Here is a 19029-nt window from a genome sequence, read left to right on the forward strand (position 1 = left end):
AAAGTCCAGAAAGCTATAAAGTGGTACAAAAAAGACATTAATAGTACATGAAGATGGCTGGTCTACCTAGGCCTGCCCAGAGAGGAGCCATCAAGTCCATAACATATAGCTTTAGGCAGGGGTGTACAGTCTGAAGTTAATAGCCCCCACTTATGTTAGGTGCAACTGTGTCGTCTGCAAGACAGAAGAGCTGCTGGCATTGGCATATAGGGTCTGTGATCCCTCTCGGCTCCCCTCCTTGGCTTGTATGGCCTGGGTCTGTAAAGGGCTGAAGTCAAAATACAACTAAATGCAATGGGAATGGCTTATTTCACTTTACTAACCCACCAGCTCAATAATGAAAATAACCTGAGAGTTCACGCCCCATTTCCATGAAGATTTAATAATCCCATAGTTTGGGGAAGGGACTTGTTTTATTAAGATTTCATTTTGCACAATAAATCACTGCATATTTTCTGATATGCTACGAAGTATAATAATAAATAATTAAAGCTACTTGTCAAAATAAATGATTTATCATAGTTTGGGATAGAGCATCTTTGAATTTTTTATTGTTTGATTCCCAGAATATTACCATTTCCAATCAGGGAAGTTAATGAAGCTCCAGGGTACTTTTTTTCCCCTGCATTTGCAGCAGTTACAGTTGTGTGAATGTATATTTGACACAAATATTTATGGTTAGCACTTTCCTGTACCTTTCCAAGTTTACACCTTTCTCCTCAGTGTTTATGGCAGGAAGTCAGGAATCTTTGGGATGACAGATTTATTCAAATGAATTATCCTTCTGTTTCTATACTTCATGTAGCAACCTGGAGCTTGCCAGTTGTGCACGAGGAAAACGGAGGTTTTGACTGAAAAGAATGATTCTTACGTTGTGAAAACAGGAATAATTTGGAGTGTTAAAAAAATGGAGAGAAGTTCATTTTAAGGTTCTAGTATTGAGTGTTTGTGGTTTCGTGCCACTGATAGATACAGATTTCTTTGCTAGCTTTAGATATTCAGTTCACATTGCTTAAAAATCCAGAAGCCTCCAGTATCTGAAGGGGGCCTACAAGGATGCTGGAGACGGACTCTTTGTCAGACTGTACCAATAGGACAAGGGGTGATGGGTTTAAACTGAAACGGGGGAAGTTCAGGTTAGGTATAAGAAGCAGATGATATTCCCTAGCAGATGAGGTCATTCCCTTCATCCAATGATTTCACTACCTGTAAAATGGGAATACTAACATTTACCTTATAAAGTGCACTGAGATCCTTGCACAAAGAGGTGCTGTATAAAGGCAAAATATGGTTAATACTATTTTCATACAAACACAGGAGTTTCCTGTAAATGCTTAGCCTTCAGTTGGGAATACATTTATCTGTCAGCCTTTCAGTGCACAAAGGAAAGTGCAATAGCCTGAAGACAAGACAACCCAACCTCTTCTATTTGTTGGAGGGCTTTTTGACTTTTTTTCACGCAATATTCCATTGCTGGAAAAATTCGGTGCCAGAGCCCTGAAGAACCTTTCATGGTGTAGGTTTTCGGATAACCTGGCTGTTATTCTGGGAAAGCTGGGCTTGTTTCAAGGGTTTAAAATACATTTGTATGGCTCAAAAGTTAGAAAATGAAAGCCCATTGAACCAGTTTGCTGTAATTGATCTCATACTCTGAGAAACAGAACTTCTGCAGCAGCTTGCAAGTAAGAACGTGAGCTTCAAGCACTTAAAACCAAGCCTGGTGATTACGGCCATAACTGGGCTCATTAACTTCAGCAGAATTACTTGTGATAATATACACTCCTTGCCCATAGGAAGATTCTTCTACGTATAGCACTGAATTCAGCATGTAATCAGGAAATACAGTTTGGCTGGTGGATCTTTAAGGGGAAGGTTACACTTTTTTTTGCTTGTAAGCATCTCATTTTGCTATTCACACCACTGGTCTTTGATCAAATTAACATTTTACTGTAAGTAGAAGAGCATTTGGTTCATGCTATTCATTATCTTGTCAGGAAACAATGAGAATAATTTAAACTGGATATATTGTGTAAGGCTTTGGGGTTTTTTAATTGGAAAGCACACGGCAGCATTATGCTCATGACCTGCTGGCTCCAATGGGAACAGTACAATATTTACATGCTGAATTAAGGAGAATAAAAGTATTTTGAAATGCTTTATTACCAGGGAGGTAGCTCTGTGCTAGAAAAACATCAGTACAGAAATGAGGAGGAATTGCATGATTTAACTCTCCAGAAAAATAGCAGTATTAGGCAATGCTGGGTTTGCGTCATCTCTCTGAAGACCAGTAGTGTGACTGTCATTGGTCGTGGTGGGGTTTCTGGGTTGTGCATAGAAGACATGGAGGTAAGGAACCAAGAGTTTTAGCACTGAGTGATGAAAAGCAACAGTACTATGGCAGATTCATTTCTTAGGCGAAGTGGGATAGTTCCAGACAAAGAGAAGGTTGCGTGAACTTTCCAGTAGCTGAAGTTGTGCAAGCTCACTAGGTTTTAGCCATTTTCCATCCTGGGCGTCTGTCTCTGCCTGCACTTTCTTATTTCAGGAAAAACTATTCAACCATTTCTAAGGACAAGATCAGGACAAAAAATAATCCAGTTTTCCCCACAACTTACGCGTTGTCCTCACTTTGGTGAGGAGCCTGCTGTGCCCCTATTGAAGACAAGAGCTTTGGCACTCGATGAAGGAGGGTTTGCCTTTTTCTCAGGGTTGTATCTTCTGTTACTCAAGTAGAAAGGGGGGAAGAAAGGGAAAAACCCCAAGTTTGGCCAGCCTATAAGTGTCTGAAAAAAACAGGAGTTCAGACCAAGTCAGCAGAATCTGGTTTGAATTTGTCAGCTTTGATGTCTGTGCCTGTCCCAAGCACGCTGCAGTCTATTGCTGCGCCGGCTGGTGAACATTAACCAGCCAGGTTCTGCTTCTCTTGGTGGCAATGTAAGGTTCAGTGCCACTTGCACAGGGAGCACGGGCAGGGGAGATGCTCCCCCAGGCTGCCCCTGCTGCGATGGGGAGAGGGGCAATGCCGGCGTGAGAGCACAGAGAGCAGGAAGCGGAGACGGGAATCCTGGTGGGGAGGGAGGAGAAGGACCGGGACGGGGCTGCCACGAGGACAGCTGGAGAAGAAGCAACAAGGAAAAGAGGAAGGAGGAAATCGTGGGGGTAAGACTGATTCTGGGAGTTTGTGTATTTGTTAGGTCGTGTGAGGTATGAGCTTGCCTGGAGCTAAAGGCAGCGCGAAGCTCAGAGGAGACAGAAATGGTGCTTCCAGCAGCCAAAATGAATTAGGAAGGGAACAAAGTGACGAGCAGAAAGGGGTGGGAGTCAGAGAGGGAAAACCAGAGGGTTCTGTAGGGGAGCAGTTGCTGTGTAGGGTCTCGAGTGCAGGTGAGAGACAGCCAAACACAGCCTGTGCCACAGGGGGTGGTTGTGGTTGACACCACCGTGCACAGCACCTGTGAATGGAGATGTTCTGGGACTTAAGGAACCCCTACACTTCAAGATGGAGGTTGTGCCAGTGCATTCATTAACGATTGTGAAGCACTTGGATCCTTTGGTGGTGGAAACCAGAGCGCAGGCCGTTGAGGAAGCGATTAATCCTATCTGCAGAGGAGGGTGGGATTAGTTTGCAGTAAATAAACCGCAGAGGTCACACACGGAACAAGGAGGACGAAGCAAAACACTCATTCAGTGAGCAATATTCATCCTGAGAGCTGAATGAAGCAGGGGGGGTCTTGTGGGGAGAAGCAATAGCATGTTACTGAGTGCTTCCAGCCTGCCTCCCACAGCCCCATGAGCAGGGGTGGCCGAGCACACCCGCAGCCCTGGGGCTGGCTTTTCAGAACTTCTAAGTGCTCAATTTTGAACCTGCTGTTCTTTTAACAGGTTTTTATGTGTAATTTATAATTTATATTGCAATAGCACCCACAAGTGCTTTCCAGGCATTGAATGCATCTCTGATTATGGCTCGAAAATGCTTCCATTCTGGAATAAAAAATAAGAGGAAAATTGAGGAGTATTTCCCAAGCAGAATAGCCCAAAGTTTCTGTTGGTGTCTTTTCAACAATGCCTAGTATGAAATCTTGTCTAATATTATTCACAGGATTACAACAGGTGGTGTGAATTGGCTGGGGAGGCTGTGCAGAGAGGGCAGCTGACAGCTTACTGTATATGCAGATGTAACATCTATTAGAAATACCCTCTGTGGTTTGCTTGCATGCGAGCTGAATAGGTTCTGAAAACAATGCTGCTGTGAATGGAAGCCATCAGCAGAATTGCTTAAGGCTGCAAAACTCATTACTTATACAGCAGTAGAGCAAGTGCCACAGTGTAGTAACTTGTCCTGCTTTACTGGAGTTGTTTAGCAGTTATTAGATCAATATATGTACATCCACATCTAATAAAGTGCAAGAAAATAATTTATCTCAATGTGTAGTGTTAGCTCAGGTTTTTATCCTGGTATTACCCAACTGCATAAACATCAGCTTTCTTTTTTGGTGCCTTTTTAATGCTGCTGCCATGTTTTCAAGCACACAATAGGTTGTGTCCCATGCTCTGATTATTAGAGCCATGATACTGTACTTTTTACAATCACATTTTAATTACAGCTGTAGAACCTATGCAAAATCATTTAATATAATGTTGTGAGCAAATAGCACAGATGATGCATTTAGTGTTTGATTGCTGTTAGTTTACTGATTGATTACACATGCAGACAGAGTCTCTGCTTTGACTAGGAGCTGAAAGATTGTGCACACATACAGGGATATAGGTTTTATATGCACTACTTCAGATGCCTGAGGATTTCAAAAGGATTAGCTGAAAAAACAGGGAGTCTGACACACAGAAATATGGCAGTTTATGGTGGCTTAAAAAATGGCAGTGTGAATTTATAACTCAATAAAGAAAGGGGACCCATCAGTGTAAAGGGTAAAAGTTGGTCAAGAGAAGTTCTGGCCATGATTTGCAGCAGCTCATGGGTTTGGAAGAATTGCTGATATCTTACAAGTAGAGATAGAAAATTATGCTAGCTGTTTTCTGCCAAAGGTGCAGCATGATTTGCATGGAGTAGCCTGGATCACAAGCAGTGACTACTCAAGGAGGTCAGCAGTGTGGTTTTGTAACAGTAAAATACATTCCTTTTAAAAAGAGAGAGGAAAGTTTGGCCAGGAGGAGTGTATACTGTAGAACAACCAGGTTCTGTTCCACTTCTCTGAACAGAAGCTTATACACAGTTATGGAAATGACTTTGCTGCTATTTATTGCCTGAAGTTACTGATCCATCTGTCTGTACCCAAACTCTTGTACAGACAATCTTTCCTCATAATTCTGCCTTTCTCCTTTCTATCATTACTCAATATTTATGGGGGAATTCTGTCTGGTAGCCAAGTCCCAGGCTGATCAGATACTGCGTAAATCCCCAGTAGTTGGTGACTGAGCTGTGCAAAATCGTCAGTTCAGGGTTAAATCTTGCTGAATAAATAGATGTGCTGAAAGAACAGAATCTAACAATTCATGTTTGGGGAAATAATTACTGAAGAAAGCAAGCCCACAACATTGTGTGTGTGTGTGTGTTAGAGAGAATGGTCAGAATATCTTTTAATTCAGCATTTACCCATGAGAATTATTCCCATGAGGAACCTTGCAATAAAATCTGCTTGGTCTATGAAAATAGAAAGAAATTGAATAAAAAGACTCCATTTCCACTTGTATTTATTCAGTCTGGGAAATTCAGTGGGCCGCAGCATTAGTATCAGCAGGGGATTCCTTGCTCCTAGCGTTAAATTACTGTCATAATCGCTCAATTATTTCTTCCTTGTACTGTTTAAAATAAAAATCCATCACATTCTATGTTTTTTTCTAACATTTATTAGGTTGAGTGTTTAGGAAAATCAATTATATTCAGTGAGGCATGAATTGATGAATGTTCTTGTAATAATTGTCAGTTGTTAAACTGAATGTACTTTCTCTTTTCACCCCTTTTCATTTCCTTCAGAGGGCAGAGGTGGCTCAGAGAGAGGCAGAGACCTTAAGGGAGCAGCTCTCGTCAGCTAACAAATCTCTCCAACTTGCTACGCAGATCCAGAAGGCACCTGATGTGGTGAGAGAAAATATTTACTGGCTCTTACAGGTTTCTGACATTCCTACAAGAACAACTCTTTCAATTTAAGCTCACAGCTAGAAAACTACCTGTTTGGAGTCATATTTTAACTGCAGTGGAATTGTGTTCCCTTGGGATTGCAGTTTGGTTCAACTTCTGAGGGGCGTGGTGGCTGGAGAAGACCACGGGAAGGACAGAGGTGACTGGTGTGGTGATCCGTAGCTCTCCTCAGCTGGTCCAGGAGGACAGCAGTGACTCAGAAGTTAAATCACATCAGTAAGGGCATCAGCAGAGGAAAAATAAAGGGATTGATGCAATGTAGCAAACATTGTTACATTGCAACGTTACATTGTTGCAATGTTACACTGCGATGTTACAATGATACATTGTTGCAGTGTTCCGTTGCTACATACAATGTAACAAACATTGTAACGTCGCGATGTTACCTTGTTGCAATGTTACATGCAATGTTACAATGATACATTGTGGTGTTACATTGTTACATGCAATGTAACAAACAGCAACTTGGTGGGGCATCAGCACTTGACTGCCTGAAGGGCACAGAGGAGTGTGGAGCTTCAGACCAAGGGGACCAACTTTGCCCAGTGTTGGTTGCATTAGTGGGGACCTGCTGCCTGCTCATTCTTGTTATTCATAGTGTATGGGCTGTCAGAGGAACTGGAAGTTCAGTATCATTCCAGTTTTCACTGGATATATCTAAACTGAAAATTACACCTATAAATCCAATAAAAGAAGCTTATAAAATGGAGAAGATATCCTGTACTCCTAAAGGTTTGGCTGCTTGTTGTGTGTCTCTAAATAAAGCAAGCAGTGCTGTTTGGGGAGGCTGGTACCACTGACTCTGCTGATGAGACCTTGCGGGCACAGGGTGCTGTTATAGGACTCGAGCTGGTCCTGGGTTAACAGGTATCACAGATGAGCAGGCAGATTACTTTGATTTTTGTTTGCCAAAGGAAAAATAGGAGTATTTAGATGTAAATATGCAATTAAGTGAAATTTAGTCGTCTTCTTCTAAGCAGCAGATTTACCAAACAAAAGGAATCATGCTCGTTATATTGCTTTTTTACTTGCAAGCCATATACATGCTTGACACTGATACTGGAGAAACACGTGGTTGCCTTTAAAACACATTTGCAGACAATGAATAACAAACCCTAAGTCCTCCAGATCTGTTTGGTCGTCTGTTAATACGACCCAGTATTTTCTCAGAGATGGCAGAAGATAGACAAGCAGGCTGCAAAATACAAAATAAGAAGCCTGAATATCACTTGTAAGTCTGAATTACCTGCCTCTTCTTATCTCGTGTCCTAGTCTTATCATTATTTTAACATTAGGTCTTTCTTGTATTTAATAGTACTTCTGCACTTCATTTATATTTAATATGACAACTACTGCAGGAGGAAAATGATCATTATCTATCTTATTTCAGACTCTACGTTCGAGTCTCAATAGGCACAAGCAGCAGATGATTATATAACTTGTGATGTTTCATGCAAGCAAATTAGAGGTTTTTTCAAGTTAAAAGTATAATTCAGTGTAATAGGAAAGCGTTGTTAACTGCTGTTTCTACATGTAGCTTTCTGAGATACAATGCAATGCAGTCACTGGGAATCAAGGAAAGTGTTTAGAAGATATGGAAAAGGCATTTTGTTGTGCCTGTATTTTCCAGCAAAGAGGGGATGGAGTATGTTTCAACCTGCTGCAATGTCATCTTGAATTGTAAGGAAAGTGCTTGGGTGACAGCATAGGGGGGTTGAATTTTCAGCTTTTTTGCCGTAGGATCTTTGGTATAATGCTTACAATCATTGTGTGTGTCTCTTGTGGTAAATGGATTCTTTCCTCCTTCACTGGTGTTTTCTGAGGAACAGCCATTAACCTTTGTAAGATGTGTTTTAAGCTTCATAATGGAATGTGCCTTCTTTATTGGGCTGCCTCATGCTCCCCAGGTCTGCACAAGAATTTGTGTGTTCTTCATGGAAGAGAGGTTCAGAGCTCCGATGCATTATAGCTATCGATCTCTTAACACAAAAGGAGACAAAAGCAATGGTACATTTAGTCTGTGTTACCTTTTCTGAATAGATCTGCCTTCTTCTTAACTTCTCTGTCCCCTCTTAATTCTTGTCCTACTGGAAAGTTGGGTCCAGTGAAGAGGTTTCAGACTTGAGGACAGATTTTGCAGCCGTGGGTAATGGGAAGAGGAAAGATCCTGATTTGGGAATCTCTGAAAGTGGAGGCCAAAGGGAGAATGGCCTTGTCTTACAGCTGTCACATCTATCTTCATCCCCGTGGAGAAGAGGTTTTAGTTGCCAGCAATAATGTTTAACAGTGAGCAATTTTCAGGCAAGGAGGAAGTGCATTGGAAGCAGCAGTTTGGGGCCATTTCTGATGATTTTGCCTGAGCTGTGCAGCATGCCTGCAGACAGCCAAAGGCACACAGCTCTGCCCTTCCTGATTAAGCAATTCTGCTCCATTACTTCCGAATATTTTATCTGATTAGTATTTTGTAAGCACAGATTTTCATAGTTGTCAAAGCATTTGGACTATTAATAATAAATAGATCTAAATAGAATCCTTTGACTTTCACGGCTGCATCTTTCCAGTGCACTCCTGAAATAGGGACATTTTTTCTCTCTCCATTAGCCCTATTTTACCAAAGAGCTGTGCTGAGGAGTAGAAGGGTTCATCTTCCAGATTCACGCAGTCAACCACAGGGGTCCCAGCTTTAGGAACTGTTGTGTCTCTTGTGCCACCCAGAGCCACGCTTGATCCTTACCTACCCGCCCTGAATTCAAGCTTGTTGCTTTTGTTTTGTTTCATGTTTTCCCATTAGGAGCAGGCCATCGAGGTGCTGACACGGTCCAGCTTGGAGGTGGAGCTGGCCGCGAAGGAGCGGGAGATCGCCCAGCTGGTAGAAGATGTGCAGAGACTCCAGGGCAGCCTCACCAAGCTGCGGGAGAACTCCAGCAGCCAGATCTCCCAGCTGGAGCAGCAGCTGACTGCCAAGAACAGCACACTTAAAGTAAGGCTCAGTTCCGTGCTCAGCACCTTGCAAAGGATACAGCCTTTGTACCAGTGTTGGCTATTGCTGGTGGAAGTTTGCTGGTTCTGAGAGGCACCATAAAAGCTCCTGACTTCTTCAGGATGCAGTTGAATTCTGTTTTCTGTGGCATTTTATTCTAAGTGATGTCAGGTTTGTTGAAATGTGATTGACCTATTTCTCACTGTTCTGAAATCTGTTTGTGCAGAACATGGCTACCTTTAAAATTACAGCCACTAGCAAACCCCGTCATATATTTACCATGGCTCTGGAGTGCAGTAGCTGAACTGAAACAGCACAGCAAATCTGTGTTAGGTTTTAAAACTTTCAATTCCCACTCCAGTGATTGTTACTGAAGATTTGCCAGGAATGTTTATGTTCTGTCTTTGAATTTACCTGCTGCCCACTCCAGTTCTCTCCACTGGCGAAGGGAAGTGTATCATTTAGAGCATAAAACCCAGTAAAATCAGAGACTGCTTTTGAGCCTTAATAACCATCTCATTCATTCTTTAAGCTGTGTATTTGCTGCACAGTAATTCCCATTTAGAACTAGCAGTTCAGTCCTGAACTCATTTCCATACCAGCAGCACTGCACTAAACCTAGAAGCATCTAATAGTTTTGTGAGTGACCCTTTTACCTTTTGCTTCAGCAGCTTCTCTTTCTTTGTGCTCTAGCCCACACAGTTTTAGTCTATCAGCAAGCATGAAAAATGGTTCCTAACATGTGTTATGAATCAGTTTCCTGTAAGTCCTGTCTCTTTCATTGTTCTACCATCTATGAGCTTCAAAGTGCAAACAAGATAAATTTATCTATTCCATTAAAGACTTCTTCGTTTTTGCAGGTTTTATAGTCTGAGGGTTTTTGAAAGCAGGAGGCTGATAGTCCCCACTTAGCTCTGCCTGTGGCGTGGGCAGCTTTCCTCTATCACAATGATTTAAGGTTCAATTGAAACTCTTACAAATTGTTTTAATTCTGACATTTTTTAGTGCTTACTGGTTTTGCTCTGGCGCAGTTTGATTTATGTGGAGAAATGGCTGTTAGGAATGAAAGCAGAAGTGTTGCATTCACTCTGCTTTCAGCGTGTCTTCAGACAGCCTTTTTTATGAAAATGTTGATGAAAATTCAGTAGAGCAAAGGAAACCCTTTAGGTTCCTATATTGACAGTATCAGTCTCTGCCCATCTGTCACTATGCGAGCACTACTCCTAATGAGGGAGGAAGGAGCTGGCCTGGTTTTGAGCAACACATTTTGCTGGCTACACCTGCCTTAAAGGGGTTTTTATTTTTTCATAAAGCCTGATAGAAAATATCTTGAGTCCTTGCACTTGACAGATTTTCTTGGAATAAAGCATGTTCCTGGTGAGGTCAGTATTAGTTTAGCCATTAACTTCAAAGGGAATGGGATCACAGAAATTACAGAGCAAGCCTTTGATTTTCAGTTCAGTAATCTCCTTCCATTTTCTCATAGGCTTGCCCGGCTAATGCTCTGTATTTAGGTTCATGTTGATAGTGTCTGATGCAGTGACTCTATTGATAAAATTGGAGTCATTTCAACCCTCTCTAACCTTATTTGTTGCAGTATAGAAATATTACACAATACATACTTTTACCCCTAAGTGCTGGGAAAACCTGTGTCTGAGATCTGTTGTACAGAGACCCAAATCTCAGTGGCAATGTGTTGATCTCATGTTTGATTATAGAGGGATTGCTTCAACTGAGATTGTAGTGGTTGCCTCCACCAAAAATGAATCGCAGTTTCACAAATTAAAGCAATGTTCTCAGACCATATCTTGGGGGAATTCTTTAATACTCTGTGACTTAATGAAACAATACAGAAATACTTTCAGAATTATTGCTTCTTTATCTTCATCTGATCTAATAATCAAAACATGTCCTCTAGTAACAAGTCTTTTCTAATCGTATTTGTATTAACCCTTTGTTGCTGAGTGTTAGAGCTTCCCTGCTACCCACGTACAATAAAGCAGTGCTAGTTAGCAAAGAGATCCATCAGATAACCTGGATTAATTAAATATGGGCTTTTTAGTTTATCACTCTGAACTATGACATTAGTCTTACGGGGGTTTTTAGATGTTTTAGACCCATTAATACAGCACATGCTATTTACCTAAGACACTTTAGTTAAAGACACAGTAATAACTTACTCAGTTGTTAAAAATAGGAGGGGAGCCGATCTGTGTATCTTCCAACATGAGTTTATTCACACAACAAATACAAGACAATTCCTTAACATGGAATATCTTCTGATTTAGTGTGTAAAACACCACCACTCCATTCCTTCTGTCCTCTGGCTCCCTGCATTATTGTCTGTTGGAGGACGTTAGGATGTATTTTGTCTGAATTAAGCAGGTTGATATTTAGTGCAAGATATTAGTTCCTCCAGATTGTCTCACAGCTTGAACCTTTGTTATACCATGTTCTTTGCATTTCACAGGGTTCTTTGAGACAATTACCATACTAATACATTTTAAAACAGTCATTGACTGGGAAGATGCCAAGTGTCTGCTTATATACAGGCAGTGCATTCTGTTGTTAGTTTATATTGTTTAGTAAAGTATACATTTAGGTGCAGATTTTCCATGGCAACAATCTCTATATTAGGTACTTGGAAGTGATGGATGTATGTGGGTTTTATACAATTCAAAGTAAAATATTGCTGGTTGCCAACCTGCTATAATAGTATACAAGTACCTGAGAGTCCAAAGGAGCTTCGTTTTGTCAACATCTTTTTTTTACTAACTGGGCTTTGTACCTAAAATTCCCAGAAATATTTTCAGGGTAAAGCATATCCCTATACAGTTACTTTTAATATAGATTGCATTACAATGGGAATCATTAGCTTTTCTTGTATTTTATCTGTGTTTCTACAAAAGGCTTTTTTCTTAGCATGTCCTTGCGTAAGGAACTAACAGATTAATCCAGGTCATTGCTTGTTTCAAATTTATTCCAGTGCTTTATATACTGAGGGCTAGTGTAAATAGCCTGTTATCCCTACTGTAAAAGCTATCCTGTAGACCCCAAAATGCTACAAGTCACAGAGGTAAGGAAGAGATGAGCTATAGTGTATCCTTGCTTTAAGCTGTAGAGGAGCAAGAAGCAGTTAGAAGATGGCCAGGGGGAGCTGAAAGATGCTGTGTGGTGTTCAGCACCATCCTCCCATTGCCTGCACTGGAGTTTTGAAGCTGTCAGTCATGATGCTCAGTCTGCTGCCCAGTACCAAGGGCTCTCTGGCTCGCTGGTTTCATTTAAAGATCCCTCTCCAGTCTTACTGAGCCTCATCTGGTGCATTAAAAAGTCCAGCTGGATTCCATGTTAAAGTGACTCTGGTTTTCAGCATCAAGCTGTAGCTTGAAAAGCTGCTTGAACTCATGGCACATAGAAGCTTGGCCTGCGTTAAAACTGAGAGGACTGAAGTGATGCTTGGGCCCTAGGGTTATATAGTGTATTTGCATAATGAGATTTCAACACATGTTAGAGGTTATCAGAACCTCACACATCTTTAGTATTTGTAAGATCTTCCTGGTCACATTAAACACATGTACAACTGTCTCTGCTATATAAAGCAAAGTCAGTAATCCCTATAATTCCAGTTAGTAACTGGAATTTGGTAAGACAGGACATGTCTGGTGAAATGGCTAAAAGATGTGTGTCTTTTCTGTCTTTTTAACACATCTGAATGACTGCATGAGTTACTGATGGCTAAGGATTTAGGACACAGGACTTTTTAAGAGGCCACTTGTTTCACCAGTGTTCCATAGAGTGCAAATTCCACACTTAACAGTTTCTGCTTTCCTGCAACAGTCAGTGGTGCTGATCCATTAAGAGTTGCCTGTTGAGCAGCTGCCAGAGCAGGGCCCATCTATTACTGCTGGGAGATGCCTCTTGTCAGCAGTGACTAAGGATTGTGGATTATGGTGTCAAAAAGCAGGAAAAGGAATTTAAGAGGGCGGTGTATTGATAACATGGATGTCCACTTTGTCACTGCTTTTTTAGTATGTGTACTAATGGCAAGAAGGAAATGTCAGCAATGCCTAAGCTGGAAAGGGCTTGACAGGGAATCCTTAAATAGATAGCAAAATAGCTGGAAATCCAACAAAGCCCCATCATGCTGCTGTTGTCACCTGAAGAAGCCTCATTTAAATTATTAAGATGGCTCAGATGATGGACTTGCTGATCTGTGGGTGCTGTATTACAGTGTTCAGGTTTGCTGCTTGTACCCATTGGTAGCTTTGAGATGGGTGACACATACACATGGGCTTACTTGGGTTAAGAGGCTCCTACTTCTAATTGTCCATGTGTCCCAGCCCTGCTGTTCATACACCTGTAACTGTGCTGGTATTGAACTTTATGGGGCTGCATTTAAAATGGGTTTGCTATAATTATCCAAGTTCACTGCAGGCCTTCCCTGCCTTCCTTCTGCATTCAGCAAGCAGCCAAGTGGTGTAGGATCCTCTTCAATTCACTTCTGCTCTGAAGGCAGCCTCTCCTGGACATAAAGCCCTATTTTCCTTTTTCATGTCATATATTCCTTCCCTTTTCAAAGCAGATGCTCTGTCTTTGAGGGTGGTTTGTCCTTGTGTTATTTCTGTTTCCCATGACCTTTGGGATTCTATGACAGTTTTTACACCAAAAAATGAAATGAAGCAGAGCTAGCCTGAACTTACCCGTGGAAGTTGCAAGCCAGTAAGTTCTGTTCTTTCTTGGCTTAGATCAGGTGTGCCTGTACTAAGCAAAGAAATTATTAGTTGGAAATGAATGTGGCTTTTGAAAGCAACGTAACAGCACCAGTTATGTATCACTATGTTTTAGGCCTCCTGAAGCATTTATCCTGTAGTGATGAGCACTGTTGTTGGGAGCTGGGTAAGGTCCAAATGTGTAGCATTGTGTTAGGAGGTGTATTTCAATATTTGTGGCATCTTCACACCAAAGAGAAACCATTGAGACTGCCCCAGGTCAGGCAGACCTCAGCAGAAAGACCTGCTGAGTTGGTCTCAATGCTTCATCTCTGGTGTGTAATCATGTTAGTTATTGCAATAAGTAAAGCTTGTAAAATGACTCGGTACAGCTGTTTTGTTTGAGCATGAGGCATTGTAGAAGTCTTACAAGCCTAAGGCTTGTTCCAGTCAACAGCAGCTTCTTCAGTCTTCTTTTTTCTTTTCCATGTAGATAAGGTTATCAAGAACTGTCGTGTGAAGAATACAATGTGTGCCAAAGCATCCTGCTTGGTTATTCCATTTATCAGTTGCATAAAGATTTCAGCTGCCCCATTTCTAATACCTTCTTCCCCAACCTCTTTCCTGAACACATGACAGTGACATTGCAAACAGCCAAATTGGGACCTACTGAATTCTGTAACGCTTGGCACTCTGTAAACAAAGGAAGAGTGAGGTATAATTGTGTTTATGTTGAATTGGTTATAGTTTGTTTTCTAATACATGTAAATTAGGTTCGAGTCATTAACCCTCACTTGTGCTGCTGTATATATGGAATAATTTAAAGATGATTTTGAAAGCCTGCAGAAAGGAAAAAACCTAAATAATTAACTCCATCTTCTTTCTTTTAAAGCAACTGGAAGAAAAACTGAAAGGACAGGCTGATTATGAAGAGGTTAAGAAAGAATTAAAGTAAGTGTTAAATGCTTACCGTCATTTTTTCACAAACTGTAGTTTAACAATGCTTGTTAAATGAAGGCACAAATCTGTGATCTCGGAACAATAAAGAATTCAGGCAAACCCACAAAGATGGGGAAATCGGGAATATTGGCAGAAATTGCATCCAGAACCAATGCTGAGATTGGTCCTTTTTGTTGCAGCAGTATCGCAGTAGCAAATAATACAAGTGTCATGAAGAAAAGGTGCTAAAACTATCGTCCAAAGGGTAAAGCGTTTGAAAATCTGTGGTATTTTAGGTGGATGACTCTTTAAAAATGCCCAGCCAACGGCTGAATATGATGTGGACCAAGGATTAAATGCAGGTCCTTTGGCCATAATACCTTTTCTATGCTTTTGCCAGCCGCTGTTCAGCACTTACCATTTTAATGCTGTGCTTGTTTCACTGTATATTTTTGCTAATACATTGTGGTTTTAAACTAAAGCCACAAACAGCCTCTTCCTATTCCAGGGGGCTTTTTTAAGAGACTTAAAAGAGCCTCATTTTAGACTCTAACAAGATAAGCTGTCAGGTTCAGAAGAGAACTTTTTTGACTGGAAATATGTTTAGTGTCATGGTTTAAATAACTGCAAGAAACTCCAGCTCTTCTTTCATCATTCTGGCATTTCTGTGTGTATTTTAAGAAGCCTGAAAAAATGTTACCTTGTTTAATGAGGTATTTCAGATGGGGCTGGGAGTCATGTGCTTTTGTTTACACGTCCCTGGAGAATGTGGAAAGCACGTTCAATTTTGCAAGCCCAGGGACTGCCCAGGCCCTTGGTGCTATTACATTCAAGCCATGCTGACTGCGGTTCTGGTTCAGTGCCAGCTGCAGCACACCCTGATGGAAGGGATATAGTTTCAGTTGACTGTTTCTTTGGTCATTATACCTGAATATTAACTGGTCTCAAAAAAAGCATCATTCTTTTAGTGATATGGGTAAATACATCCATGTTCTCTCCTGAATTAAGGAAACTCAGCTTTAGGTTGCAGCTGCTTTATGCCCTCATGTAAAGCAGTGAATGGGAATGAGGCCACAACCTCTCCATTTGCTACGTGAGTTACTAGATGTGAATGTGCCAAAGCAGCAAATGAGTTTTAAATCCTATGAAACTCTTATTATATCCTTGCATTTCTGGCAATAATGCCTTTTGGTTTTTACTTTTTCTTTGTTACAACACTGACATGAGGGAAGGCAGATAAGAGGCCCAGGAGAAGCCATGACACCAGAGTGTTCATATGGTGCTTCTGCCTCTTCCTGTTATTTCAAGATGAGCCTGCAGTGAAATAGATGGGAGAATCTCCTGCAAGTGGCCCTTGTTGGGTGCCGGTAAATTAACTCTGCTCTCCTGGCTGTTACATACAGCTTTTATGTCCCCTAATTTGTGGTTAACAGTTTCTATCTGCTGACTATGGAGGGACAGCCAGCTACCCTGTAGGTGGCCTGGGGTGCCTGTACCATCCTACTGAGTGGTGTGGGGTGTTATGACCCTCTGTGAGAGCACTGAAGATGTTTGCAGTGCTGCATTGTCACAGCAGCTCCCTCATGCCACCCTCTCTGCTCCCATCTGGTCCAAAAGATGTGCCAAGATCTAAATGAGCATCTGAGGGTGACAGTCTCATCTGAAGTGAAGCTATGAAAAGTCTATTGCTGTAGATCTGGTATCCCTCATACTGAATCATACTATGCTGCCTTTGTACCCTGCAGCACTGACCAAGAAAGAACTGCTCATAACATGCATACACACCAAGAAAAAAGATATCTTGTCAGTCAGGAAAAAGAAAATAAACTCCTTGTTTGTTTGAGAACTGATGTATTTTCCTTAATCCTCCCAAGGATGTTAGAGACATTCGAAGCTGAGGGATCTCAATGTCAGCTGGCTTCTAACCTTGGAGGAACTTAAAGTGGTCCACATCAAGATCTGGATGGGAGGGTTCCTTTGTTGCTGCATTGGCTTTTGTGCCAAATGGCTTTTAAACCTTTTTTTTTGAGATCTGAGAGCTCTGTGTGTACTTTCCATTCCCTCTTGAGTAATACAACAGTGCTAACCCTCCTGCCTGTGCAGTCAAGATCGTACAATCAGAAAGTTGAGCTGTCCCAATGCACACTTTGCTTTAGAGTAAGATCTTTCAAGTTGTCTTAGATGTGCAGATTCAAGTCACAAGATCTTTCCTTTAAAGAGCAGATAACTGATCTTGAGCAGCAGAGTGAGTTGAAATCTCATGGGCAAAGATATTCCTGGAATCCAAAGGGGAAACATTTTGCTTCCTCGTATTCCTGTTTGTGACACATTTGGAGAGTCATTTTTGACATACTTAGCTTTTACATTTGAGAAAATGAACGTACTGTAGTGAATATTCCTCCAAGGGCAATTTGAGATAGCATCAGCCTGGGTTTTAGTGTATTTTGGGTTCTAAGTGTATAGGAAATTACCTGTGAAATGGCCAGAAGGCTATTCCAGGTAGCAGAGAGTACACTTTAAGCAGGCAGAGGTCAGTAAGTTTCCAGATGAGGTTTGAATGCACATGCCTGCTCCAAGCTCAGTGGAAAATACAGCTGCTGCAGCCTTCAGGATCCTTTTTGCAGGTTGTAGCACACATTTAGGCTTACTTTGCGCTTGGGACTGGTTTCAGTCTGGCTCTGTAAAGCAGCGCAGTAGTGGTCAGAGAACATCACAGCAGCTCCTTCAGAGCGTGCAGCTTCCTTTGGTGTAGTCTCATCCTGAAGCAAGGTGGTTGTATACTCCAGGACTGCTCTGCATGGCAAGCCAAAGTGCGGTAAGTGGGGATTACTGGGAGACCAGTGTTGCAAGTGTGCTGCTGATCTGAGCAGAAATGGGAGGAGCGGCTGGGATTTGCCATGGGAAGTTTGTCACGTGATAATCTGTGGTAAAAAATAGGGCTTTTAAAAAATTCGGATGGGTCTCCTTTATTGACCATCATGAGGGCACTGGCACAGGGTGCCCAGAGGAGCTGTGGCTGGCAGTGTTCAAGGCCAGGTTGAATGGGACTTGGAGCAGCCTGGTCCAGGTGGAAGGTGTCCCTGACTGTGGCAGGGGCTTGGAAGAGACATTAAAGCTCATCCAGTTCCAACCCCATTGGAAACCATTCTATGAGTCTGTGATTACTGCTTGCTGTGCTTTCAGCCCCCCTTTTGAAGGCATTTTCCCTAGATGAGTCTCTGCATATTTGTCTCCCCCAGAACCTTGGAGTCCCAGTAGACAGAGCTGTGCCTCTGAAGAGGTGTCCCAAGAAGCACTTGCTTTCAGCAGTGATTAGTAACCTGAGTAAACATGCCTGTGATGTCAATATAATGTCAGGATCTCTAAGAACTCAAGCCATTAATGCACAGCCTCTCTCCTTGACTGGCACAATTCCATTAATAGCAGAAGAGAGGCACTTTTACATGTGGGTGAGCTGTTATGACCACGTAAGGCAGAGTCTTAATGGCATTACTTTATGTGTTTGTGTATTGGATGGTGGCTCTACCCCACAGTGATTTCTGCTGGGAAGAGATGTCATTCAGTGACACTGTATGATGAAACTGATGGCTGGAGTTTTGTGATTTTATTAATAATTATATTTGTAGGAGTGCCTGTCAGAATTAACAGAGTATGCAACGCATGAGGTTCCTGTCTTGGAATGACTTTTTTCCCTTGGATTTGCTATGGCTTTGAGTGATCTTGAATGACTCACTGAGCCTACTGATTCCCAAAGTGTCACTTCATGGACATCTAATACTGGATTAAAGCACAGACAGATTTATAGAGGAGCTGGACGCCACATGGTCTGAGGCAGTTAATGAGTGCTGGGTGTTCAGCTGACTCCTGCTGGCATTCCCAGCCAGTCCCTACATCTTAATACTGGCCTTCTGCCTTTTTTGCCTCATTTTCCACATATAATACATGGTTAGACGTATTCTTCCTGCCACACAAAGTTCCTGGTGCTTTATACTTGAAAAAATGCTGTATAAACACCAACTATATCTGGTTAGGTATTTTTCCTCAACAAATGAATGTCATCTTTGTACGATGAGAAGCTGAAATCATTTATTGCTTCAGTCTGAGAAGTAAACGTCCTGCCTGCAGCAGGCCTATTTAAAACAATTTATTAGACAAAGCAGGGTAATAAGTGTGTATTCCTGTAAGATTGTTGCTTGCCAGATGATACAACTCTCACTGAAAGACTTTGAAGGGAGACATCCTTC

General features: G+C 41.7%; 1 protein-coding gene across 6 annotated transcripts in view; it reads left to right on the forward strand.

Moving 5' to 3' along the window:
- The window catches only part of CUX1 (cut like homeobox 1), a 266767-nt gene that overhangs the window by 174606 nt on the left and 73132 nt on the right, over positions 1-19029 (forward strand). For all 6 annotated transcript variants that reach the window (XM_034068862.1, XM_034068863.1, XM_034068865.1 and 3 more), the window contains exons 10-12: positions 5993-6097; positions 8949-9137; positions 14739-14797. In XM_034068862.1, the coding sequence (XP_033924753.1) occupies positions 5993-6097; positions 8949-9137; positions 14739-14797 (353 nt within the window). The remainder of the gene's footprint in view (positions 1-5992; positions 6098-8948; positions 9138-14738; positions 14798-19029) is intronic.

The sequence above is a fragment of the Melopsittacus undulatus genome, chromosome 13, assembly GCF_012275295.1.
Source record: "Melopsittacus undulatus isolate bMelUnd1 chromosome 13, bMelUnd1.mat.Z, whole genome shotgun sequence".
In the NCBI taxonomy this organism is placed as follows: domain Eukaryota; kingdom Metazoa; phylum Chordata; class Aves; order Psittaciformes; family Psittaculidae; genus Melopsittacus; species Melopsittacus undulatus.